At 53.3% G+C, this 25,747-nt stretch overlaps 1 protein-coding gene across 6 annotated transcripts; it reads left to right on the plus strand.

Annotated features, from left to right (window-relative positions):
- Positions 1-126: 126 nt before the first annotated feature.
- SNRNP70 (small nuclear ribonucleoprotein U1 subunit 70) lies at positions 127-24,326 on the plus strand. 6 transcript variants are annotated; one of them, XM_045380233.3, is made up of 10 exons: positions 127-525; positions 1,080-1,236; positions 5,106-5,168; positions 5,281-5,335; positions 13,267-13,331; positions 13,482-13,544; positions 17,188-17,269; positions 20,416-20,517; positions 23,350-23,437; positions 23,520-24,326. In XM_045380233.3, the coding sequence occupies exons 2-10, from the start codon at positions 1,090-1,092 to the stop codon at positions 24,166-24,168; spliced, it is 1,314 nt and encodes a 437-aa protein (XP_045236168.1). In that variant the 5' UTR covers positions 127-525; positions 1,080-1,089; the 3' UTR covers positions 24,169-24,326. The 6 variants fall into 6 exon arrangements, with proteins under 6 accessions (XP_045236168.1, XP_073880245.1, XP_065390824.1 ...); XM_074024144.1 differs by having other exon boundaries at positions 23,547-24,326; XM_065534752.1 differs by having other exon boundaries at positions 127-320.
- Positions 24,327-25,747: the final 1,421 nt, after the last annotated feature.

The raw sequence follows: 25,747 nt of genomic DNA on the forward strand, positions 1-25,747 counted from the left end.
ACCTCGCGCGTGCGCTGTTGCCGCGGCGGCGCCGGGTCCTAGCGTGTGGGTTGAGCTTGGCCTCGCGCGGCGCGTGCGCAGTGCAGACGGCGGAGGGATTTGCGGCCGGGACCCACCCCCTGCTCCAGTCGCTAGCCGAGGCCGCGCGGGTTCCTGAGCAGCGGCCTGGTGCGCTCGCTGCGCGGGCGACGGAATCAGACGGACGCGGACGCCCCCAGAGTGGAAGCCCAAGCAGGAGCTGTTGTTGCTGAGGGGCCGCCGCAGCCGCCGCGAGCCTCCGGACAGACACCAGAGCTAGGAGGGCGCTGCGCGGCGAGTGAGTGTGACTGAGTGGCCCGACGGGGAGCGGGGCCGCTACCCAGAAGCCCCAGCGGTGGGCCCGGGCCTCTTCCCCGCGGCCAGGCCCCCTTCCCGCGTCCTCGCCACAGGTCACTTTTGCATCCCTTTCCCGGACCCCGAGTTCTCTGGGCACCCACGCCCGGTCCCCACATCGCCCTCGCGGTTCCCTACCCACAGGCCCTTGCGGTGTGTAGCCTTTTTTCTTTTTCGTTTTTCTATGTTGTCCTGGACCCTTACCCATAATTCCTTTCGCCTTTGCGGGGCCCAGATCTGTTACCCACAATCGCTTGGTTTTGGGGCTTCGCTCCTTATGTTTCTCTTTCTTTGCTCGGAGACTTCCGACCCCCAGGCCCTTGCAAACTGCGTCTAGTAATTTGCTGTCCACGGTACGGGACGAGCAGCCACAACTGCCCTGGGCCTCCCTCCTCGGGTCTTTGATTCCCCCAGAAATTCCCAGGCAACCTCTCCGCCCCACAGCTCGTGTCTCAGGACTCTGAGACTTCACTACTCAGGAACCCTTTTTCAGCCTTTATTTTTGTGTCTTTTACCGGCCTTTCACCTCCACCTCCAACAAGACTTTTACCCTTTTCTCCGTAACACAGGACCGTTCTCTGCCGTTACAAAGCCTGTTTTAATTCCGAGACTTTTCTCCTTTCTTTCTTACTTTGAGAGTCAAGGAGTAATAGGGGCTTTCTCTGCAGACCCGATCTAACCTAAGGCTGTCCTGCTTCTGCTCTCAGACTTGGCAAGATGACCCAGTTCCTGCCGCCCAACCTTCTGGCCCTCTTTGCCCCCCGTGACCCTATCCCATACCTGCCACCCCTGGAGAAACTGCCACATGAAAAACACCACAATCAACCTTACTGTGGCATTGCGCCGTACATTCGAGAGTTTGAGGTGAGTTCACTGAGCAGGCCAGGAATGGTTTGGGTTCTGGGGAGCAAGGGGTTGGATTTGCGAGTCCAGCCTCTGACTATTTTGCTAGCTGTGTGATTTAAGCGAGGGGCTTAATCTTTGTGATCCTCAGTTTCGCTGTTTTAAATGGGGTTGCAGCCGGGTGCCGGGTGTGGTCGAGTGCAGCAGTAGTTCTAGCTACTCAGGAGGCTGAGATGGGAGGATTGCTTGAGCCCAGGAGTTGGGGACTGAAGTGCTCTGTGATTGTGCCGCTATACTCCGGCCTGGGTGACAGAGCAGGACTTTGTCTCTCAAAAAAAAAAAAATTTTTTTTAAAGTGGGGTTGTGGCCCAGTGCGGTGGCTCACGCGTGTAATCCCAGTACTTTGGGAGGCTGAGGCAGGTGGATCACCTGAGGTGAAGAGTTCAAGACCAGCCTGACCAACATGGTGAAACCCCGTCTCTACTAAAAATAACAAAAATTAGCCGGGCATGATGATGCCTGTAATTCCAGCTCCTTGGGAGGCTGAGGCACGAGAATCACTTGAACCCAGGAGGTGGAGGTTGCAATGAGCTGAGATCGTGCCACTGCACTCCAGCCTGGGCAACAGAAGAAGACTGTCTCAAAAAAAAAGTAGGGTTTGATAGTACCCCTTTTGTAGAATTTTTGTGAAAATTCAGTGAGTAGTGGTTGAAGATTGGCACTTAACCCGCACCATTTATCAGCTCTGACTTTGGGCAAATGTTGTATCCTCTTCATGCATTGGTTTCTTTATCTTTAGCAAGGGGATAGTGGTAGCACCCTCATAATGCTGGAGAATTAAATGGCAAAGTGTATATCAGGGGCTTGGCACCAACCAGTCAGCACGTGTCAGCCTTTGTTACTTTGTTTACTGTTTTTATTGTTAATAAGATGATGTTCATAAAGACTTAGCACCCAGTATTGAGTATTGGAGGACTTAAAACTGCAGATGGGGATCTTAGCTCTGCACCTTCGGGGTAAATAGGAATGAATGACTTAGGCTCCTGGACCTCTGTGTTTTTATTTGTGAAATGGGATGACAAAGGTCTTCTCCTAGGTGCATCAGAGCACACCTGAGAAAAACTGGCACATAGCCAGAAGTTACAAGAACATTCTGGCATTGCGTAGGGAAGGGCAGCTGGAGGCGAGGGAGTTGCACAGCAGAAGTTCATAGATAACAGAAAGGTGTATCTTCAGTGGGATTTGCCACCCTTGGTGAACCCGCATTTGAGAAGTGTTACTGGCCAGTTAAATTAACTTAATGGGCACAGGCGGTGGTAGGTGCCCTTTGATGATGCAGGTCATGTGCCAGTTTCTATTTATTTATTTATTTATTTGAGAGGGAGTCTTGCTCTGTCGCCCAGGCTAGAGTGCAGTGGTGCGATCTCAGCTCACTGCAAGCTCCGCCTCCTGGGTTCACGCCATTCTCCTGCCTCAGCCTCCGGAGTAGCTGGGACTACAGGTGCCTGCCACCACGCCCGGCTAATTTTTTGTATTTTTAGTAGAAACGGGGTTTCACCGTGTTAGCCAGGATGGTCTGGATCTCCTGACTTCGTGATCCGCCCACCTTGGCCTCCCAAAGTGCTGGGATTACAGGCGTGAGCCACCGTGCCTGGTCTCAGTTACTAGTTATTTATTTTTTTTTTAATTTTTTTTTTTTTTTTTTTTTTTTTTTTTTGAGACGGAGTCTTGCTCTGTCGCCCAGCCCAGGCTGGAGTGCAGTGGCGCGATCTCGGCTCACTGCAAGCTCCGCCTCCCGGGTTCACGCCATTCTCCTGCCTCAGCCTCCCGAGTAGCTGGGACTACAGGCGCCCACAACCGCGCCCGGCTAATTTTTTGTAATTTTTAGTAGAGACGGGGTTTCACCGTGGTCTCCATCTCCTGACCTTGTGATCCGCCCGCCTCGGCCTCCCAAAGTGCTGGGATTACAGGCGTGAGCCACCGCGCCCGGCCACTAGTTATTTATTTATGAGACAGTTTTGCTCTGTTGCCCAGGCTAGAGTGCAGTGGCGTGATTTTAGCTCACTGCAACCTCTGATTCAAGCAGTTCTCCTGCCTCAGCCTCTCAAGTAGCTGGGGGTACAGGGATGCGCCACCACGCCTGGCTAGTTTTGTATTTTTAGTAGAGATGGGGTTTCACCATTTTGGCCAGGCTGGTTTCGAACTCCTAGCCTCAGGTGATCCACCCTCCTTGGCCTCCCAGAGTGCTGGGATTACAGGTGTGAGCCACCATGCCTGGTAGCCAGGTACTTTTTTTTTTTCTTTTGAGACGGAGTATCGCTCTGTTGCCCAGGCTGTAGTGCAGTGGCACGATCTTGGCTCACTGCAACCTCTGCCTCCTGGGGTTCCAGGGATTCTCCTGCCTCAGCCTCCTGGGTAGCTGGGATTACAGGCATGCGCTACCATGCCTGGCTAATTTTTGTATTTTTTGTAAAGGGGGTTTCACCATGTTGGTCGGGATGGTCTCAAACTCCTAACCTTGTGATCTGCCTGCCTCGGCCTCCCAAAGTGTTGGGATTACAGGCGTGAGCCACCGCACCCCACCAGCCAGTTCCTATTTAATGTGTAGTTGGTGAGACCTTGAAGAACTGCCTTGGCCCTCAGAGGGTGTGCAGTTGTGGGCTTTGGAGCCCTGTTCTGTCAGCTCATGTTGTTTCAGGCCTGGTCCTCTTCACTGGCACTCATCAGCAGGGCCTTGTCATCACTCATTCCCATCACATCCTCTGGCAGTTTGTTCAATGCAAGTGATACTTGGAGCTGTGAGAAGCAATGTGTTTTCTAAACACTGTATTCTTAAGCTAGATGTCACCCGTACCAGTGCTTTTTAAACTGTTTTTGGTGAAGGATAGATACTATTTCCAATCTGTTTGCTTTTGGTATATATGATAGAATTACTTTTTAAAGAAAGACCTCAGACAGGGGTTCGAGACCAGCCAGGCCAACATGGTGAAACCCCCATCTCTACTAAAAATGCAAAAACTAGCCAACATGCTGTCGTGTGCGTGTAAGCCGAGGTACTCAGGAGGCTTAGGCAGGAGAACCGCTTGAAGGATTCTAGTCGGTTCCTGGGTTCCTTTTAGAGACACAGAAACACAGAGGGGAAAGTGGGGTTTAGAATCGCTTGAACCCGGGAAGCAGAGGTTGCAGTGAGCTCAGATCGCACCATTGCACTCCAGTCTGGGCAGCAGAGCACGACTTCGTCTCAAAAAAAAAAAAAAAAAGACCTGCAGAATAAAAGACCAAATTTATATTACAGTCAGTGGACATCAAACTGTGAAATTACTGTAGAAGTTTCTGAACACTTACTCATGGTTTCTGTACTTACCTGTACTTATCACAGTCCAGCAACAGTTTGGATAGTACTGGTCCATGGACCATGCTTAGTTTTTGAGACAGGGTCTTATTCTGTCACCCAGGCTGGAGTGCAGTGTCACAATCATGGCTCACGGCAGCCTTAACCTCTGGTGCCCAAAAGATTCTTCCCCCCTCAGCCTCCCTAGTAGCTGGGACTATAGGTGTGTGCCATTACACCTGGCTAATTTTTAAATTTTTTGTAGAGATGGTGTTTCACTGTTTCCCAGGCTAGTCTGAAACCCCTAGGCTCAAGCATTCTTCCTGTGTCGTCCTCCCAAAGTGCTGGGATTACAAGTGGAAAGCCACTGTGCGTGGCTGCAGACCATGCTTTGATCTGTGCCACTCCCCTCCCTGCACTGTGACAGGGGAAGTGTGAGTGGATGTTTATTTTTGTAGGGGGTGGGGGTGGGAGGGTTGACCTGCTTATTTCTTTGGTGAGTGACCCTTGCCATTTCCCCTAGTCCTTCCCACCCTGTCACCTCTCTTCTTGTTCCCAGGACCCTCGAGATGCCCCGCCTCCAACTCGTGCAGAAACCCGAGAGGAGCGCATGGAGAGGAAAGTATGTCATTGTTGCTTCCTGACCCCCTGTTTTGCCACTGTTTCCAAATGGTCCTTGACACTAGGACACTTCTATCTGCATTTACTTCTCTACTTTCCCTTTCTCTTGACAGAGACGGGAAAAGATTGAGCGGCGACAGCAAGAAGTGGAGACAGAGCTTAAAATGTGTAAGTCTCTCATCCACCATTCGGCTCTCTCCTCCCCCAAACCCTCTGTGTTCTTCCCAGGTCATACCCAGGACCCTGCTGTCACCCAAAGCCTGTTTTGCAGGGAGCAGGGTTGTTAGTTCATTTATTTAGCCCCTGCCACTTGGCAAGCACTGTTTTTGGTTTAGGCTTTTCAGCAGCAGAACATAGGGTAAAAGTTGGCAGGAAGGGAGACCCCAGTACCTTGGGCTCCTCCTGCAGGGGAGGACAGTTAAGGGACTCCCACAACCTAGCTGGGAGTCACAGGCTGAGGCGATGAGTTGTGGGCGAGTGGATCTGTCCTGGCTCTAACGTTAGCTCCTCAACCCTTGGGCTGAGGTTGTTCCATCCCCTCCACATAGAGGAGGAATTGGAGTACAAGACAGATATATTGTTGCCATTAAGCAAACTCATAAGAGGGTCAGATGTCAACCTCCAGTGGCTCTTTATTGTGAGGGTGAAAACTGTACAGTCACACGCAGCATAACAGTGTTTCAGTCAGCAGGGGACTGTGGGTGTGATGGTGATCCTATAAGATTATACCATATTTTCCCGAGTGCAGTGGCTCACTTCTGTAATCCCAGCACTTTGGGAGACCAAGGCGGGTGGATCATGAGGTCGGGAGTTCAAGACCAGCCTGGCCAACATGGTGAAATCCTGTCTCTACTAAAAGTACAAAAATTAGCCGGGCGTGGTGGCGGGCTCCTGTAATCCCAGCTACTTGGGAGACTGAGGCAGGAGAATCTCCGGAAGGCGGAGGTTGCAGTGAGCCGAGATCGCGTCCGCTCTCTGCAACCCAGCCTGGGCAACAAGACCGAAAATCCATCTAAAAAAAAAAAAATTATACCATATTTTTACTGTACCTTTTCTATGCTTAGATACGTTTAGATGCACAAATACTTAGTATTGTGTTAGGGTTGCTGTAGTATTTGGCGTAGTAACATGCTTGGCCTCGGAGCAGTGGGACGCACCCTCTAGCCTGGGAGTGTTGTGAGGTATACCATCTAGGCTCGCGGAAGTGCCGTCTCATGTTTGCATATCGATATCACCATCAAATGACGCACTTCTCAGAACATGACGTGACTCTAGTGAGAAGACAGGTTTTCCTCCTATACCTGTGAACTTCAATGAATCCCTTTCCTCCAAATCCTGGAGTGCAGGGTTTCCTCAGGGTGCTTACACAGAAGTGTGACAGAGGCATCTGGTGGTGCACTCTTTGGACACTGGCTGTCAGAACGCTGCCTTGATGTCCTTCCTCAGATGCCTCAGAGGCATCTCAGAATCAGTGTCCAAACCACAGGGGTTTTCCCTTGCCGCCAACCTGGTTTCCTTTGGGTGTTTTCTCTGGGACGTAGACATTCAAGTGTGCTGGTCATGACCTCATTTTTTGCCATGCAGTTTGTTTCTAACACCTTTTCTAACCCTTTGCTCAGTCTCTCACCAAGACCTATTTGTGTTACTTTCTAAGTGTCACAAACCTGACTCTTCTTTTTGTGTCTATCACCACCACCCAGGTCACCTCTTGCCTGGACAGCACAGTCACAGTCTGCTATAACTAGTTTACCTATGTCTTTTTTTTTTTTTTTTGAGAGAGAGCCTCGCTCTGTCGCCAGGCTGCAGTGGCGCGATCTTGGCTCACCGCAGCCTCCGCCTCCCGGATTCAAGTGATTCTCCTGCCTCAGCCCCCCAAGTAGCTGGAACTACAGGCGTGTGTCACCACGCCCAACTAATTTTTGTATTTTTAGTAGAGACAGAGTTTCAGCATGTTGGCCAGGATCGTCTAGATCTCTTGACCTTGAGATCTGCCCGCCTAGGCCTCCCACAGTGCTGGGGTTACAGGCATGAGCCACTGTGCCTAGCCCTCCCTGCCATTTTTTTTTTTTTTTTTTTTTTTTGAGACGGAGTCACACTCTCTCACCCGGGCTGGAGTGCAATGGTACTATCTTGGCTCACTGCAACCTCCACCTCCCGGGTTCAAGCAATTCTCCTGCCTCAGCCTCCTGAGCAGCTGGGACTATAGGTGTGCGCCACCATGCCCGGCTAATTTTTGTAATTTTAGTAGAGATGGAGTTTCACTGTATTGGCCAGGCTGGTCTCGAACTTCTGACCTTGTGATCCACCTGCCTCAACCTCCCAAGGTGCTGAGATTACAGGCGTGAGCCATTGCACCCAGCCTAGTTTATCTATGTCTTAACCAACCAAAATCCACTGTGGGTCTTTTTTTTTTTTTCCTTTTCTAGAAAAACTTTAAAATTGAGATGGGATCTCACTATGGTGCCCAGGCTGGTCTTGAATTCCTGGGCTCAAGTGATCCTCCTGCCTCGGCCTCCCAAAGTGCTGGGATTACAGGTGTGAGCCACCATACCCAGCCAAAAATGTTCTTTGAAGCGATTCTCCTGCCTCCTGAGTAGCTGGGATTATAGGCATGCGCCACCATGCCTGGCTAATTTTGTATTTTTAGTAGAGATGGAGTTTCTCCATGTTGGTCAGGCTGTTTTTGAACTCCTGACCTCAGGTGATCCGCCCGCCTCAGCCTCCCAAAGTGTTGGGATTACAGGCGTGAGCCACCACACCCGGCCAGAAATGCTTTTTAAAAACAGTTCCGCCCGGGCATGGTGGCTTACGCCTGTAATCCTGCAAGGCAGATGGGTCACCTGAGGTCAGGAGTTCAAGACCAACCTGGCCAACATGGTGAAACCCTGTCTCTACCAAGAATACAAAAATTAGCTGGATGTGGTGGCATGCACCTGTAATCCCAGCCACCTAGGAGGCTGAGGCAGGACAATCGCTTGAACCTGGGAGGCGGAGGTTGCAGTGAGCCGAGATCACGCCATTGCACTCCAGCCTGGGTGACAGAGCAAGACTGCGTCTCAAAAAAAAAAAAAAGTTCCAGGCTGGGCACGGAGGCTCACGCCTATAATCGCAGCACCTTTGGGAGGCCGAGGCGGGCAGATCACCTGAGGTTAGGGGTTTGAGACCAGCCTGGCCAACATGGTGAAACCTTGTCTCTACTAAAAATATATATATATAAAAAACCAAACTAGCCAGGCGTTGTTGTGGGCTCCTGTAATCCCAGCTACTCGGGAGGCTGAGGCACGAGAATTGCTTGAACACGGGAGGCGGAGGTTGCAGTGAGCCGAGATCGCGCCACTGCACTCCAGCCTGGGCAATAAGAGCAAAACTCCATCTCAAAACAAACAAACAAACAAGTTCCAATTGAGGAATTTGGACACTGGATCATAGATGAGGTTAAGGAATTAGTAAATATTAGCTCTTTAAGATGTAATAGTAGCACTGTGGTTATGATGTTTAAAAGTCTTTATTAGAGACCAAAGTGGTGTGCTATCTTGAATTTCATTTAAAATAATTCAGCTGGTCGCGGTGGCTCACGCCTGTAATCACAGCACTCTGGGAGGCTGAGGTGGGAAGATCACTTGAGTGATCCAGGCTGGTCAGGAGTTCAAGTGGTGAATATGGTGAAATCCTGTCTCAAGTGAAAATATAAAAATTATCCAGGTGTGGTGGCAGGGGCCTGTAATCCCGACTACTTGGGAGGCTGAGGCAGGAGAATCACTTGAACTCGGGATGCAGAGGTTGGGGTGAGCTGAGGTCATGCCACTGCACTCCAGTCTGGGTGACAGAGCGAGACTCCATCTCAAAAAACAAAAACAAACAAATAAAAAACAACGCCGTGGGCTGTGGGAGGATAGGGATGAAACAAGTCAGGCCACATGTTGATAATGGAAGCGGGCTCATGAGAGTTCATTGTACTGTTCTCTACTTCCATTAAGTGCTTGAACTTCTCCATAATAGAAAAGAAATAAAAGAACGGATCAAGTTCAGTAGGGTTTCTGTGCCCTTCAGAGCCTTCACTCGTAACTATAGAAGCTTGCTGTGCCTTATCACAATGAACAGCTCCCGTCAGGGGGACCGTGCCTCCTTGCTGAGCACTTGTACTTCGTGTTACTGACTTCTCACAGCTTCCAAGTGCAGCGGGGGTTGCTACTCCCATTTCTAAGATAAAGAAATGGAGGCTTGTTGAGGCAAGCACGCTTACAAAGAGTGAGAGTTCGGAGATGGGACCTCGAGCACCTCAAAGCCTAATTCCCGACTCCACGGCCCAGTTCCTTTGAGTCTCTGCTCTGGGCTGCTCTGGGTTAAGATGAGCCCCTAACCAATGATTTCCTAAGGGAGAGGTGCTGGCAGGGCTCTGCACGCATACACAGGTGGGGCACTGCCTGGCCTTGGGTCTGTACTACCTTTTTTGAGCTTTCGTGCTCTGTCTTCAGGACTTGGGTACCATTGCTTTGCTGCATTTTCTTTTACGTTTAGGCACATTTGTGGCCCCCCCACCCCAGGTAAGCAAGCACTCCAGGAAACTCAGGCGGTGCGCTGGGGTGGTTTCCTTACGGCTGTCCTTCAGGAAGCTCAGCTGTTGTTTGGCCTTCTCTACCCCCCAACCCTGCAGCATTCATTGGTCCCACTGTAGTGTTCCGCAGTAACTGTTAGAATGCCTGCTGTCTGGTGTTGCTGGGTGTGTTCCTTTGCTGCTGTGACAACCTTCAGCTCCTCATTAAATATTAGCATCTTATGAGGCCTTTCCTAGCCTGCCTTATAAAATCACCTGTTTCTATCTCTGGTCATCTGATGTGATCATATGATCTCCTTATTTACTTCTTCCATTAGCATAGGAACCCCATGAGGGTAGACACCTTTTTTGTCTTTTTTTTTTTTTTTTGAGACAGTCTCACTGTGTTGCCCGGGATGGACTGCAGTGGCGTGATCTCAGCTTACTACAGCCTTCGTCGCCTCCCTGGTTCAAGCGATTCTCTTGTCTTAGCCTCCTGAGTAGCTGGACCATGCCCAGCTAATTTTTTGTGTATTTTTAGTAGAGACGATGTTTTGCTATGTTGGTCGGCTGGTCTCGAACTCCTGGTTGCAAGTGATCCGCCTGCCTCCGCCTCCCAAAATGCTGGGATTACAGCTGTGAGCCACTGCGCCCAGCACCCTTTTTTTTTTTTTTGAGATGGAGTCTCGCTCTGTTGCCCAGGCTGGAGTGACACGATCTCCACTCACTGCAAGCTCCGCCCCCCGGGTTCATGCCATTCTCCTGCCTCAGCCTCCCGAGTAGCTGGGACTACAGGCGCCTGCCGCCACGCCCGGCTAATTTTTTTGTATTTTTATTAGAGATGGGGTTTCACAGTATTCGCTAGGATGGTCTCCATCTCCTGATCTCGTGATCCGCCCGCCTTGGCCTCCCAAAGTGCTGAGATTACAAGCATGAGACACCGCGCCCGGCCAGCCTTTTTTGTCTTGTTTACTGCCAAATCCCCAACAACTATAGTATTTCCAGGCACATAGTAGATGCTTAAGAGTTACCTATTTACGGCCGGGTGCAGTGGCTCAAGCCTGTAATCCCAGCACTTTGGGAGGCCGAGATGGGCGGATCATGAGGTCAGGAGATCGAGACCATCCTGGCGAACACGGTGAAACCCCGTCTTTACTAAAAGGTACAAAAAAACTAGCTGGGCGAGGTGGCAGGCGCCTGTAGTCCCAGCTACTCAGGAGGCTGAGGCAGGAGAATGGCGTAAACCTGGGAGGCGGAGCTTGCAGTGAGCTGAGATCTGGCCACTGCACTCCAGCCTACGCGACAGAGCGAGACTCCGTCTAAAAAAAAAAAAAAGAGTTACCTATTTACAAAAGCACAAACATCGGCAAAAAAAAAAAAGAATTACTTTTGAATGAATGAGAGTTAGCTGGTGCAGGAAAAAAAAAAAAAAAAAAAGCCAGTGCAAATTGAGAGACCTGGCCATAGAAAATTACAACGCTCAGGGATGTGGTATGGCAAGGAACTTTTTTGTTTTTTTTTTGAGGCAGAGTCTCGCTTTATTGCCCCAGCTGGAGTGCAGTGGCACGATCTTGGCTCACTGCAACCTCCGCCTCCCAGGTTCAAGTGATTCCCCTGCCTCAGCCTCCTGAGTAGCTGGGACTGCAGGCGCACACCTCCACACTCTGGTAATTTTGTATTTTTAGTAGAGATGGGGTTTTGCCATGTTGACCAGGCTGATCTCGAACTCCTGACCTCAGGTGATCCGTCTGCCTTAGCCTCCCAAATTGCTGGGATTACAGGTGTGATCCACCGAGCCCAGCCTGGCAAGCAACTTTGAGGAGTGGGTGGGGAGAACACCGAGATGGAGTTGTTTTCAGATATTTCCATTCGTCCCAGATAGCGATTCCCTTAAATTGTGGCTCAAGCTTCTGCTTTCTAAAACATCCCTTAGGCCAGGCATGGTGGCTGACGCCTGTAATGGCAGCACTTTGGGAGGCTGAGGCAGGTAGATCACCTGAGGTCAGGAGTTCGAGACCAGCCTGGCCAACATAGTGAAACCCCGTCTCTACTAAAAGTACAAAAGACTAGCTGGGCGTGGTGGTGTGTGTCTGTAGTCCCAGCTACTTGGGAGGCTGAAGCAGGAGAATCGCTTGAACCCGGGAGGCGGAGGTTGCAGTGAGCCAAGATGGCACCACTGCACTCCAGTTTGAGCACCAAGAGTGACACTCTGTCTCAAAAAAAAAATCTGATACTTTATTTCTCTAGCTTCTGGCAACACCCACACCGTCTTCCTGAAAAGGTAGCACTCGGGGTTCGGGGAAGGAGCCTGGTAGTTCGAGTGCCTGGGGTGAGAGGTGAAGTCTGCCTTGGCCCTTTGCCACTTTGACACCTCCCTTTTTCTGTGTCTCGAGTTCTGTTTTGCTTCCATTGGCAAAACAGTAATAAATAAATATCAGTGTCCAGCACTGTGTCTGGGCCATAGTATGTGCTCAGTAAATTTTATGCCTAGTGTTCCATTATTGGAATGCTAAGCTTGTGGGAGTTATTTACATCCTGCTCAGGGTCATCGCCAGGGTCTGATTTTTCGCACGTCTGCAGTTCAAACAATTGCAACCTCTGGGTTAATGTTACTCCTTTTCTCATACTCTCCCAGAATGTGACAGGGCTTCTGAGGGGAGCCCTATGCCATGGAAGAACCAGCAGAGTGTCCTTAAGGCCCCGGCAGGAGTCAGGGTCGTTATGTGCTGGGGCCGCCATATTTGGTGAAAAGGACTTATTCCCAGGCCTCACTCAGCAGGATCACTATGGAATTGGTTTCTCAGGAGATTCCTGGCTCTTTTCTTTGGAGATTGTTATTCCTTAGTCGCCAGGTAGGACAGTTTGCCTCACAGCGAGGCTGGAGTGAGGATCTAATCTGATGCTCGTCACTTCCTGGGTTCCTTTTAGAGACACAGGGCACAGACGGGAAAGCAGAGCTTACTTAGCTTTTGCTCTTCTGGCTCTCATTCGCAGCCCTGGGGTGGCTTGGTCTCAGGTTTTCCTGTGGGCTGTAGTTGCAGTCTGTGTCCAGTGGGTGGCAGTGTGGCCCTGCCTACAGGAAGGACCTTTCCCTCCCTTTCAGGATAGGATCCCTCCTTCAGGTACCCCCAGTTCAAACACCCTGACCCACTCCACTTACTCTTTTGATGGGTCCTGGGGGCATCAGCTGCATTTCCAGGGAGGCCCAGTTGGGCTGTTACTGTTTGGATCACCTTGCATCTGGGAGCGATGGGGCCCTTAGGGTTTATGTAGGTCTGAAATGGCAGTTGGGCCTGCCACATCCTGTCAGCTTGAAGTCAGCCTTACCTCCTCCCCTCAGCAGCCTGGATTATCTCTCAGCCACTCTGATAAAGCCCACTGTGCCTCAGAGAAACAGGTTCAGAGAGGGGCGTGCCTGAGGTTGCCAGGTCACCACCCATGTTCCTCCAGCTAGGGGCCTCTCTCAGTGCCACTGTTTTCTTCTTGGCCTCTGCCCATCGTATTTGTTTTCCTACCTGAGACCATGGACACCTTCAACTTACAAAATTCCCTTCTTCCTGCACAGGGGACCCTCACAATGATCCCAATGCTCAGGGTGATGCCTTCAAGACTCTCTTCGTGGCGAGAGTGGTAAGTCCCCAGTTCCTAGCTCCTGGAACCCCACGCTGCTGAGAGCCTGGGTCTGGCCCAAAGGGCAGATAGGCTAGGTACTGGGGAATGTTCCAGGAGCTGTGGGACAGCTCTGTTCTCCCATTTAACGTCATACTCATCTCCTTGTAGAACTATGACACAACAGAATCCAAGCTCCGGAGAGAGTTTGAGGTGTACGGACCCATCAAAAGAGTAAGTGGAGTGGGATCAGGGTGTTTGAATTGGGGGTGCATGGAGGAGGGGCCGTATCCTAAAAGGGAGGGAGAGAGGTCCCAGCCCTGAGCATGGCTCACAGCATTTCAGGGCCTGGGTTTGTGCATCCTGACTGTATTTCCATGCAGCAGACCTTGGGTAGCAGAAGTAAAATGAGAAGTAATGACTGCTGGTGGTTGATTGAGAGCAGGGGTTGGCAAACCGCAGACTCACTGCTTGTAATAAAGTCTTCCTGCTGCGCAGCCAGGCAGGTCTGTCTGTTTACACATTGTCTTTGGCTGCTACTGGTTGTAAGGCAGGGTTGGGTTGTTGCAAGAGTATGTGGCCGTCAAAGCTGGAAATATATACTCTTTGCGTCTTGGCAGAATATGTATGCTGAGTCTTGTTTTAGAGAAAGGCTTTGTTTTACCAATTTTCTATTTTTATTTTTTATTTTTTATTTTTTATTTTATTTTATTTTTTTTTGAGACGGAGTCTCGCGCTGTCACCCAGGCTGGAGTGCAGTGGCCGGATCTCGGCTCACTGCAAGCTCCGCCTCCCGGGTTCACACCATTCTCCTGCCTCAGCCTCCCGAGTAGCTGGGACTACAGGCGCCCGCCACCTCGCCCAGCTAGTTTTTTGTATTTTTTTTTTTTTTTTTTTTTGAGACGGAGTCTCGCTCTGTCGCCCAGGCTGGAGTGCAGTGGCGCGATCTCGGCTCACTGCAAGCTCCGCCTCCCGGGTTCACGCCATTCTCCTGCCTCAGCCTCCCGAGTAGCTGGGACTACAGGCGCCCACAACCGCGCCCGGCTAATTTTTTGTATTTTTAGTAGAGACGGGGTTTCACCGTGGTCTCGATCTCCTGACCTTGTGATCCGCCCGCCTCGGCCTCCCAAAGTGCTGGGATTACAGGCGTGAGCCACCGCGCCCGGCTAGTTTTTTGTATTTTTTAGTAGAGACGGGGTTTCACCGTGTTAACCAGGATGGTCTCGATCTCCCGACCTCGTGATCCGCCCGTCTCGGCCTCCCAAAGTGCTGGGATTACAGGCTTGAGCCACCGCGCCCAGCCCAATTTTCTTTTAAGTCACTTAAGTGCTGTGCCTGATTTCCTTTATCTAACATGGGAGACGCATGCCTTCCCTGGGCAGTAGTGAGGGCTTGAGGCCACCCTACACGAAAACTGATGTTAGCCATGTCTCCTCCTCCCTACTCTGTTTTTGATACATCTTTTTAAAATACTTATACATGTCAGGCCGGGTGCGGTGGCTCACACCTGTAATCTCAGCTTTTAAGGAGGCAGAGGCGGGAGGATAGCTTAAACCTAGGAGTTCCAGACCTGCCTGGGCAATATAGTGAGACCCCGTTCTCCACAAAAAGGGAAAAAAAATATTGTTGGGCCAGGCGTGGTGGCTCATGCCTGTAATCCCAACACTTTGGGAGGCCGAGATGGGCAGATCACCTGAGGTCAGGAGTTCGAGACCAGTCTGACCAACGTGGTGAAACCTGGTCTCTACTTAAAAAAGTACAAAAATTAGCTGGGCGTGATAGCGGGCATCTGTAATCCCAGCTACTCAGGAGGTTGAGGCAGGAGAATTGCTTGAACCCGGGAAGCGGAGGTTGCAGTCAGCCAAGATCGCGCCACTGTACTCCAGCCTGGGTGGCAGAGTAAGACTCCATCTAAAAAAAAAAAAGGGTATTGTAGGCCGGGCGTGGTAGCTCACGCCTGTAATCCCAACACATTGGAGGGCAAGACAGGCAGATCAGCTGTAGTCAGGAGTCAAGACCAGCCTGGCCAACATGGCGAAACCCTGTCTCTACAAAAATACAAAATATTAGCCAATTGTGGTGTCTCGTGTCTGTGTGTGTGTTTGCATATATCTGTATATGCCTGTATATATGTGTGTATACACACACACACGTTGTTCTGCCCTGCGCAGTCCAGTGACAACCTTGGCCCCACCCGTGTCCCTCTGATCCCATTCGAGTCAGGAATCTCGGTTGTGTTTTGGAGGCTGTGGGGTCCCAGGTTCATCCATGATAGCGGTTGGTTGCCGACTGGTAGTGATGTGAATGGAGAACTAGCCATCCTTGAGGGACCAGCTCAAATGCTGTCACCTCCCAGAAATCTTCCTTGGTTCATTCTGGCCACCTCTGTCTCAACAGCCCTTCCTTGTCCATTGTTCTCCCTTACATGGTCCCCGAGGGGTCTTTCTGACATCCAGAGCTGACCCCATCTCCTCAGCGGTCGGCGTCCCTAGCATGTTAGGACATGTCCAGCTGTGACCATCTGACCTTACAGGACTCTTCCCCAAGCTGTGTGGCCTCATGGACCTCCACCCCACCCCCACCCCCCACCCCCCTTCTCTTGCTGCCATCCTCGGGATGGGACCCATCCCTCAGCATGCCACATTCTCTCAAGCCTTCCTGGCTGTGCACATGTCCTTGCTTTTTCTCTTAGAACTCCCCTGTCCCGGCCGGGCGCGGTGGCTCAAGCCTGTAATCCCAGCACTTTGGGAGGCCGAGACGGGCGGATCACGAGGTCAGGAGATCGAGACCAGCCTGGCTAACACGGTGAAACCCCGTCTCTACCAAAAAAAATAAAAAAACTAGCCGGGCGAGGTGGCGGGCGCCTGTAGTCCCAGCTACTCGGGAGGCTGAGGCAGGAGAATGGCGTAGATCCAGGAGGCGGAGCTTGCAGTGAGCTGAGATCCGGCCACTGCACTCCAGCCTGGGCAACAGAGCGAGACTCCAACTCAAAAAAAAAAAAAAAAAAGAACTCCCCTGTCCCTGGCCAGGTGCAGTGGCTCATGCCTGTAGTCCCAGCACTTTGGGAGGCCGAGGAGGGGGATCATGAGGTCAGGATTTCAAGAGCAGCCTGGCCAACATGGTGAAACCATGTTGTATCTTTAGTAAAGATACAAAAAATAACCCAGGTGTGGTGGCGCGTGCCTGTAATCCCAGCTACTCGGGAGGCTGAGGCAGGAGAATCAGTTGAACCTCGGAGGTGGAGGTTGCAGTGAGCTGAGATCGTGCCATTGCACTCCAGCCTGGGTGACAGAGCAAGACTCCACCTCCAAAAAAAAAAAAATCCCTGTGCCATTGGCATTCACAACTCCCTCCTGTTTCCCTAAGTCCATTTGTGTCCTCCTGACTCCACATAGACCACCCACACTGGCCCTTCGTTGCTCAACACCCTTCCCAGCTCCTCAGGGACTATGCTTCTCGGCCTGGCACTGGGGCGCTTGATGACCCTGGGCCTGCTCACCTTTGTGGCCTCATCTCCTGGGGCTCTCTGTCATCAGTACGTGAGCCAGCTCTGCCGAAGTGCATCCCCAACCTCCTGCCCTCCTGCCACCGGGCCATTGGACCTCTGGAGTTACTGCTTTTCCACCTGACAGGCTGACACCTCACTGTCCTCCTTCATCTGTCTTCTTTCTTTAGGTCTTAAGTGTCATTTTCTCCAGGAAGCCGCCTCTGTGCCCTCTGGTCCTACAATTACAACATAAGTCACTCAGGGCTCTTGAAGGACAGAGAGGGTCTGAGACCTCACCTGGCCCAGGGCCTGGTGCGCAGGCTGTTGTGGGGTTGGTGGGGTGGAGCCGCTCTGTGGCGGGACTCACCCCTGTCCCCATGCGCCCCACAGATACACATGGTCTACAGTAAGCGGTCAGGAAAGCCCCGCGGCTATGCCTTCATTGAGTACGAACACGAGCGAGACATGCACTGTGAGTACCTCCCGCCGAGCCTTGCCCTCTGACCCGCTCTCACTTCTCTGCTGCCCCAGCCCCTCCCAGTCTGTCCCCTCCCCCACCCTGCCACACCTGACATTAGCGGTGTCTCTCTTCCTCCTCCCTCTGTTTCTGATGTATCTTTTTTTTTTTTATATACGTGATTTTTAAAAAAAACCAAATCCCCCACAACGTGTGTGTGTGTGTGAACCTGGGGAGGTAAGTGTCACACGTTGAACCTCAGGGGCAAAGAGGGAACTGGGTGAGGGGCTGGGGCCAGTTGGAGGTGGGGGAAGGGGTCGGATTTTGGGGGAGCCTCTCCCCATTATTCCCCCCACTGAAGTTGGGGGTGGCCAGGTTGCAATGAGGACTGGCCTTTGAACCTGTCCTCTCTTCCCCCCCAGTAGAACTGGGGCTGGGCCACCCGACCCTCTGCCTCCCCAACCCTGGCCCCCCACCCTGTTCCTCAGTGGGCAGTGGGGTGATAGGCATGTTGAGCGCCTGCCCCTACAGTTCCAAAGCCCCCTTTGAGGCTGCCGCGGCGTCCACATGGGCAGGGATGGGTGGGGGAGGGTGGGCAGGGCTGCGGCGTGTCCAGGGGCCGCCGTATTAATTGATTGTTCTTATTGTCACTGCAGCCACCACGCAGCTGGCTTGCAGCTGATGCTTACGCTCCCCTTACAACACCTCAGTGTATGGTTGGTATAAGGGTTTGTATCATGGGTAAGATCACTCAGCACCGCACACCAGCCCAGCTTAGCCAGGCAGCTCAGGAGCAGCGAGGCGCCCCTCCTCCCGCCCCAGTCGCCCCCGCAGCCTCCCCGCACCCATGGCCCTTTCCTTGTTTGGGTGCCCTTTGTCCCTCCTGCCCCGATCCGTATGCTCTCCGAGAATCTTGCTGATCCCAGGAGGGGAAGGATGAACCCGGTAGGAAAGGCGGTGGCCTCTCCGCTTGGGTTCCACCCAGCCTCTGATGACCCGGCTTCGCGATGTCAGTGGCGAGGTGGCGGGAACACCGAGGGCAGGGCACCAGGCCAGGGCTCCACTGGAACCCTTCAGCCTTCCCTCCCTGCCCCCGTGCTTTCTGTGGGGCTGCTACTGTGCTGGCCCTGGAGAGTCTTTTTGGCTGCTAGTTTTGGGGTGCTCTGCGCCCTTCCTGTCTTCCTTACTGTGGTTGAGGCCTCCTGAGGGGGCTGGCTGTGGTGTCCAGCCGCTCTCCAGAGGTGGTCAGGAGCTCCCCAAAGTGCATGGAATTGGGGCTTGGGGTGTGGGAGGGACCAAGGGGTAGGCTGCCAGCAGCTGAAGGTGTCAGTAGGTTTTTACTAAAGAACCTTCCACTGTCTAGAGACTTGAGAGAGGGAAAGAGAGAGAGAGGCCTAGACGAACACAATCACATGTTTTCTTTGCTGTTCCTCCCGGGATGGGCCTCTTTTGGGGTTTGGGACTCTGAACCCGAGCGGGGTTCCTTCGCTTGACTTTGATCCTGGTCCTTAAATGCCTTTCCCCACTCCCCTCCTGTGGGTTCAGGGGCCAAGTGGCCCCTCCTCAGAGCACGGGCAGCACCGTCTCCTGGACCCCTGTGTGCCAGCCTCTGCAGACGCAGCTGGTGGGAGGGAGCATGGAGTTGGAGGTGGAGAAGTCGCGGGGGGTGGGCTATGTGCCTAGTTCAGTGTGACTTGGGGACTGGTGAGGTTGGACAGGTTTTTGAGGCCTCCCCAGCCTTCTTTGTAAATTCACACGAGATAGTCCAGGGCTTTCCAGAGCCCAGCTTGGATGATAATCCTCGTCTCCCCGACTCTAAGGCCTCCTTGAGATTTCTTTGGGGTCCACCACATCCTCTGCCTGTCTCCAGGTGGTACAGGAGATGTGGTTCCTCTCCCTCTCCTGGCTCCCTAGAACCCCCAACTTCCCCTCCCTGTAGCTTTAGCTGACCCCATGGTGGTGGGTGTGGGGTCTGTGCGCGTGCTCAGGTAAGCTTGGGGGCTCCAGGTAAGCGGTCCCGTGTCCCCCCCCGGGAAGCCCGCCTCCTCGCCAGGCCCCCAGGAGTTGCCGAGCCCCCCCCATCCCGCTCGGTTTGGACACCCGCAAGGCCGGCATCGGTAAATGGCACCTTTTTCTCTTCCTCTGGTTGTTATTTGGGGGGGAGCGGGCTGGGGCGGGGCAGGGTATTACGGTTGGTTGAGGACAGCCCCCTAGGCCAGGGCTGGGTGGGGGAACAGGGACTTTTTGGCCTTCCCGATAGCCCCACGTGATCACAGGCCAGGGCCTCAGGCTTGCCTTCTGCTGTGCACTACCCGAGAGCAGCAGTGAGCCTCTCCCCCATCTCCCCTCCACGACTCCCCTTTCCTGGCAGGCTCAGGCTGGGGTGCGCTCCCAGCATGTGTTGAGCCGGGGGTGTGGAGGGCGAGATGGGGCGGGGCTGGGGGGGAGGCAGAGTCAGTCATCTCAGGTAAGGCAGGGATTTTCAGTAGCACCGCACGGCTCCCCATGCTTCCTCCACTGCCCCTCTCCCCTGCTGCAGGGGCCCTACCAGGCCCCCTGGGAGTGTATAACCCGCCTCTCTGCTCCCTGCCATTTCCTGAAGATTTCTCCCACCCCCTTCTGGTTCATTTTCTGTTCTGATGTCTGTTCCCCCCACACTCACCCCCCTCCAAAAAAAAACAAAAACAGAAAAACCGGTGTGGTCTGGGGTGCGGAGCGTCCCAGCTGGGCCTCCTGCCCTGGCTTGGTGTCTCAGGGTGCATGCTTGGGGTTGTGGAGGAGCCCCCTCCCCCACAGCAGAGTCCAGCGTGGAGTTAACCTTCAGTTTCTTTGCAGCGATTTTGGCCGCCCTGGCGGGAGGGGGCTGTTCCATCATGTGGGAGAGGAAGGACGGGGGAGCCCAGGGGGTGGTGGGTGAGGGTGAACATCTCCCTCGACCAGGAGTGGTTGGGGCGCCGAGAGGAAGCAGAGGCTGAGATGGAGCAGGCCCTTCGCCGGTTTGGGAGAGGGTTGGTCTGGCTGTCAGTTGCCTGGCTGTCTGTTGGGCGTGTGCGTGTGGGTGATGATGGGGACACGGGGCGGGGATTCTGTAGACCCGGGCCTGTCCTGACTAGAGGACCCTCTGGGGACTCCTCCCCTCCCCCTCCCCACATCTGTTACAGCCGCTTACAAACACGCAGACGGCAAGAAGATTGATGGCAGGAGGGTCCTTGTGGACGTGGAGAGGGGCCGAACTGTGAAGGGCTGGAGGCCCCGGCGGCTAGGTGAGCACGTCCCGCCCTCAACGGGCTCTCGGGGACCCTGGACCTGGTGGCCTTGTTCTCCCTTCTTTGCTGCTTTCTGCTTCTCTGTCTCCTGCCGGCTCACGTCTCCCATCACGTCCTCATCTCCAGCTTCTCTGTTTCGTGGCCATCACATTTCTGACAGCCGCCTGTCTCCTCGTTCTGGGTTACTGTGAGGAGCAGGGGCACCAACCTGGAGAGGCCTGAGCCCACATGCTGGCGTCCCCACTTGCTTGCTGGGAGCCCCCTCTACCTGCCTCATTGTCCTCCTCTTAGTGGAAATAACCTGAGTTTGCTGAGCTCAGTGTACTGGGTGCCCAGCTTGGCAGTGACGCATGGTGGGGTTGTAAATGTCACTTGCTCATCTGCTTCTGCTGCTTGTTCTTGCTCTTGTTCGCTCTTTTACTGATTCAGCAAGTACCTATTTGATCACCAGCCCTGTGCCAGGCTTCTAGTCAAGAGCAACACAGAGGCAGCCTCTGCCCTCTGAGCCTCCTGCATTCAGTCTCCTCATTGTCGTTTGCTGTCTCAGGCAAGGTCAGTTTGGCTGCAGGTATCAGAAATAAACTTGAGCTTCCTGAAACATAAAAACATAAAAAAAGAAACATAATTCTGTTGATACAGAATTATGGGCATCCTTTGGAGTTCAGAGGTATGTGATGCCCATGGATCTAAGAGGACCTGGTAGCTGAAGCTGTTAAGAGCTGGGGCAGCCAGGCCAGGCACGGTGGTTCACACCTGTAATCCCAGCACTTTGGGAGGCCCAGGCGGGTGGATCACGAGGTCAGGAGTTCAAGACCAACCTGGCCAAGATGTTGAAACCCCGTCTCTACTAAAAATACAAAAATTAGGTGGCCGTGGTGGCGGGCACCTGTAATCTCATCTACCCAGGAGGCGGAGGTTGCAGTGAGCCGAGATCAAGTCACTGCATTCCATCCAACCTGGGTGATAGAGCAAGACTTTGTCTCAGAGAAAAAAAAAAAAGCTGGGACGACTCACCTGTGATGTGTGACGGCCCACAGCTTGCTTCTGCCTCCTTAGCCTCCATGCAGCTGGGTCTGTCCCATGCCTCTTTGCACTGGCCCAGCGCAGCATGCCACAGGCCCCGGCTTTACACTCAGTCCTGGACGGGTCTCTTGTTTCAAGGTGGGCACATCTGATTGACTCAATGTTGGGCCTGGGGTCCTGCTACTCAGGCATGCTTATTGACGACTGAATCCTGCAAAGCTGAGTGACAGTTGTCAGAGAAGATGATGATCCCTGGGCAGACACCCAGGCAGTAGTAGCCACTTGGGACTCCTGTCCTGCCTCCCAGCCCTGTGTCCTCGCTCTGGAGTCGCCTGTGCTAGGGAGACCACACTCTAAGCTGCTGAGCCTCTGAGTTTACCAGGCATGTTCTTACCCTACTCTGGTCTCTCCGGGGTGGAGTGGGTTCTTACAGCTCTGCTGTTTCCTGTTGGGGCAGGAGAATTCTGGAATCTCAACCTTTCCAGAATCTCAGAATCTTCTAGTTCAATTGCCATTCAAACTTTTTGTTGGTGTTAGCCAGTAACAGCTTGACTCGGTGCACCCGCAGAAATACTGTAACCTAAAGTTTGAGGAAACAGTTTTTTCTATGTAGTAAGTATATAGTTGTATTTTATATTCTGCTGTTTTGTTTTTTAAGATGTTGGTTGCAACCCATCAGATTGATGATGTGACTCATTGCTGGGTCATGACTTGAAAATAGTAAAGGCTAGTCTAGCTGCTCTGTGCCTGTGACATGGCAGGTGCCTGGTCTGCTGCCAGCTTCCTATAAGAATGTCTCCCTGCAGCCTCTTTTCTATACAGAACTCAGCCCTGCCTCATGGAAGCTTTTCCAGGCAGTGTGGGATAGAGGAGCGCTTGGGAAGGCAGGTTCTGCAGCAGACGGCAGTGACAGCCCAGTTCTGCACCTTCCTTGCTGAGTCACTGTGGGCCAGTGACTTGATCTGAGATTGTTTCCCCATCATAACCATGAGGTTCCTTGGGGCTGTTCATCTATTCACTTGACACACACACATCCGCCTTTCTATACCAGCTGCAGCGCCAACTGCTGGTACCGTGAGCAAGAGCCGAGTGCGCCCACGGTCCCGGTGTCTTGCAGTCTGGTGGGAGAGGCAGGTAGGGGTCGACTCAGACAGGTAGCAAACCTGAAACTCCGGGGAAAGCATTTCTGCAACTGTGAGTACATAGGACTGTGAGGAGAGGCTTCTGGAGGAAGGGATGTTCGGGCTAGCCTTAAGGGTGAGTGGGAGTTCGCCAGAGAAGGAAGGGGAGACCAGTCCAGGGCAAGGAGAATGCGCAGACTCTGGGAAAGGCCTGGGACGCGCAGCCAGGGGCTGCGGCTCACACACTAGCGGGGCCCACTCGCTGCTTCTACCACCGGTTGACGAGGAGTTTGGACCTCAGGCTGGGGGACACCACCAGAGGCTTCTAAGCCGATCACATTTTTGGGTGGAAAGAGCTTTAGCTTCGGGCTTGTGTGAGGATGAGGATGATTGGAAGGGAGGGATTTGAGGAGGCTGTGAAGTGCGCTGTGGTTAATATGATGCGCTTTGGGGTCAAATGTGGGTTCCAGTAACGGCTGTTTCCTAGCGAATGCCTTGTGTGAGTTACTTAAGGAAGATGTGGCTGTCTTGTGATGGGAGTGCACGGGATGAACTGCAGAAGGGGACCCGGCCCTGTGAACACTAAGCCAGGGGCTGCCTTTCTGCTCTTGGAGCCGGCTGATTTCTGCTCCTCCGGGCCCTGCCCCTGCCCATACTGACCCTCTTGTCTGTCTGCCCTGCCCAGGAGGCGGCCTCGGTGGTACCAGAAGAGGAGGGGCTGATGTGAACATCCGGCATTCAGGCCGCGATGACACCTCCCGCTATGATGAGAGGTAAGATTGGGCGACCGGGGTCCTGGGGTCGGGGGCGGTCACGGGGGGAGCCCGGCCACACAGGTCTGCCCACCTCATCCAGGCCCGGCCCCTCCCCGCTTCCGCATAGGGACCGGGACCGGGACCGTGAGCGGGAGCGCAGAGAGCGGAGCCGGGAGCGAGACAAGGAGCGAGAACGGCGACGCTCCCGCTCTCGGGACCGGCGGAGGCGCTCACGGAGTCGCGACAAGGAGGAGCGGAGGCGCTCCAGGGAGCGGAGCAAGGACAAGGACCGGGACCGGAAGCGGCGAAGCAGCCGGAGCCGGGAGCGTGCCCGGCGGGAGCGGGAGCGCAAGGAGGAGCTGCGTGGGGGCGGTGGCGACATGGCGGAGCCCTCCGAGGCGGGTGATGCGCCCCCTGATGATGGGCCTCCAGGGGAGCTCGGGCCTGACGGCCCTGACGGTCCAGAGGAAAAGGGCCGGGATCGTGACCGGGAGCGACGGCGGAGCCACCGGAGTGAGCGCGAGCGGCGCCGGGACCGGGATCGTGACCGCGACCGTGACCGCGAGCACAAACGGGGGGAGCGGGGCAGTGAGCGGGGCAGGGATGAGGCCCGAGGTGGGGGCGGCGGCCAGGACAACGGGCTGGAGGGTCTGGGCAACGACAGCCGAGACATGTACATGGAGTCTGAGGGCGGCGATGGCTACCTGGCTCCGGAGAATGGGTATTTGATGGAGGCTGCGCCGGAGTGAAGAGGTTCTCTCCACCAGCTGTGTTTGGACGCGTTCCTGCCCACCCCCTTGCTGTCATCCCCTCCCCCAACCTTGGCCACCTGAGTTTGTCCTCCAAGGGTAGGTGTCTGATTTGTTCTGGCCCCTTGGATTTAAAAATAAAATTAATTTCCTGTTGACAGTGGGCACCTTGGTTTCTTCCTCACTGCTGTCCTCCCCAGAAGGTTGTCCCTGACTTTCGATAGCCCTGCTTGGTTTGGTTTCCAGGGAGTAGTTATAACTTGAGGGTTAGGACGTGAGGCTGGCTCTGCCCAGTAGCCAGAGCTGTTGAACGTCGGGGAGGAGGCCTCTCTAGGGCTCCTTGTCTCCCTTGGTTTTTCACTCTTTTTTCTTTTTCATCTCTGGCATACATTCCTCAGGGCTGACCATACCCCTGTCTTTGTCGGGGGCTGGGAATTAATTAGGAGGAGACTTGATTACTCAGGTGAAGCCGCAGTTTTGAATATGCAAGGGAAGCTACAATCTGCAAGGGAGAGCGGCATACATGGTGAGGAAAGGCAGAATGAACGCACTGGGCATGGGTGAGATGGGGCAGAGCAGGAAGGATGAACTCACATCATACTTAGTAGTGACAGGTGTAACGAGCAGAAACACAGAAGAGGTCCTACCAGCAATTGAGATTTCAAGCAAATTCCTGGACAAAAGATTAAAGCCATCGGTGGTGAGAACACTTCAGTCTGGTGAGTGCAGAGAAGGAAGCCAGTCAGCCTTGCAGAACCCTAGAGGGTCAAGGCTGCAGCTCCAGGAGAGCGCGGGTGGGAGGCCAAAGGCAGAGCTTGGTATAGAACAGTTGGCCTCCTTGTTGGCACTCAGGATGCCTGGGAGATGGGCTGGGGGGTGCCTAGGTAAACCAGCTTGTGTTCAGACCTTGCCTGTGTCTTTTAGAAGCATCTCAGCCTGAAGGCAAACTTGGCCTGGTAACTCAGAGGGTCTGTGACTGACACTCAGGATTTTGGTCTGCTTTTTAATGGTTTCAGTTTAACCAACTAAGGATACCCAGATATTTGAGGAAAAGCAGACCACAAGATAAACAGAAAATCTGACCCTGGAAGAAATGACTTAGGATTAAAAGAACTTCTTACCTCTAATTAGTATATTTCATAGATACCCCAGATACTGCAACTATAGACTTCTAGTATTGGCTACAAAAAGCCCATTTTGGACTCACATGGCACAAACTGGTTATATAAACGCTGGACAATAGGCAAAAACTTAGGAAAGGCGCCAGACAGAGGCCAGCTTTGATGAGGCTTGAGGGGGTGTGATCCCTTAAAAGAACACTTACAGGTGTGTTTCGTGCTTAACCTTGCCTTTTCCTTGAGGATGTTTTGCCATTTAGCATGGGGAAGAGACTATCAGGCGGGACTGACTTCCACTGGGCCAAGTTCACAGAGGTTCAGCCAGGCAGCTGGGACTTGACAAAATAGGAGAGGAGGGCACTGAGCTCCCAAATCTATGTGCACCCTCCCTTAGAAGCATCCGCCAATTCAAGCTGCTCACTGTCTATGCAAGACCCCCAAGAAACTCATCAGAATGCAGT

Source organism: Macaca fascicularis, chromosome 19 (genome assembly GCF_037993035.2).
Source record: "Macaca fascicularis isolate 582-1 chromosome 19, T2T-MFA8v1.1".
Taxonomy (NCBI): Eukaryota; Metazoa; Chordata; class Mammalia; order Primates; family Cercopithecidae; genus Macaca; species Macaca fascicularis.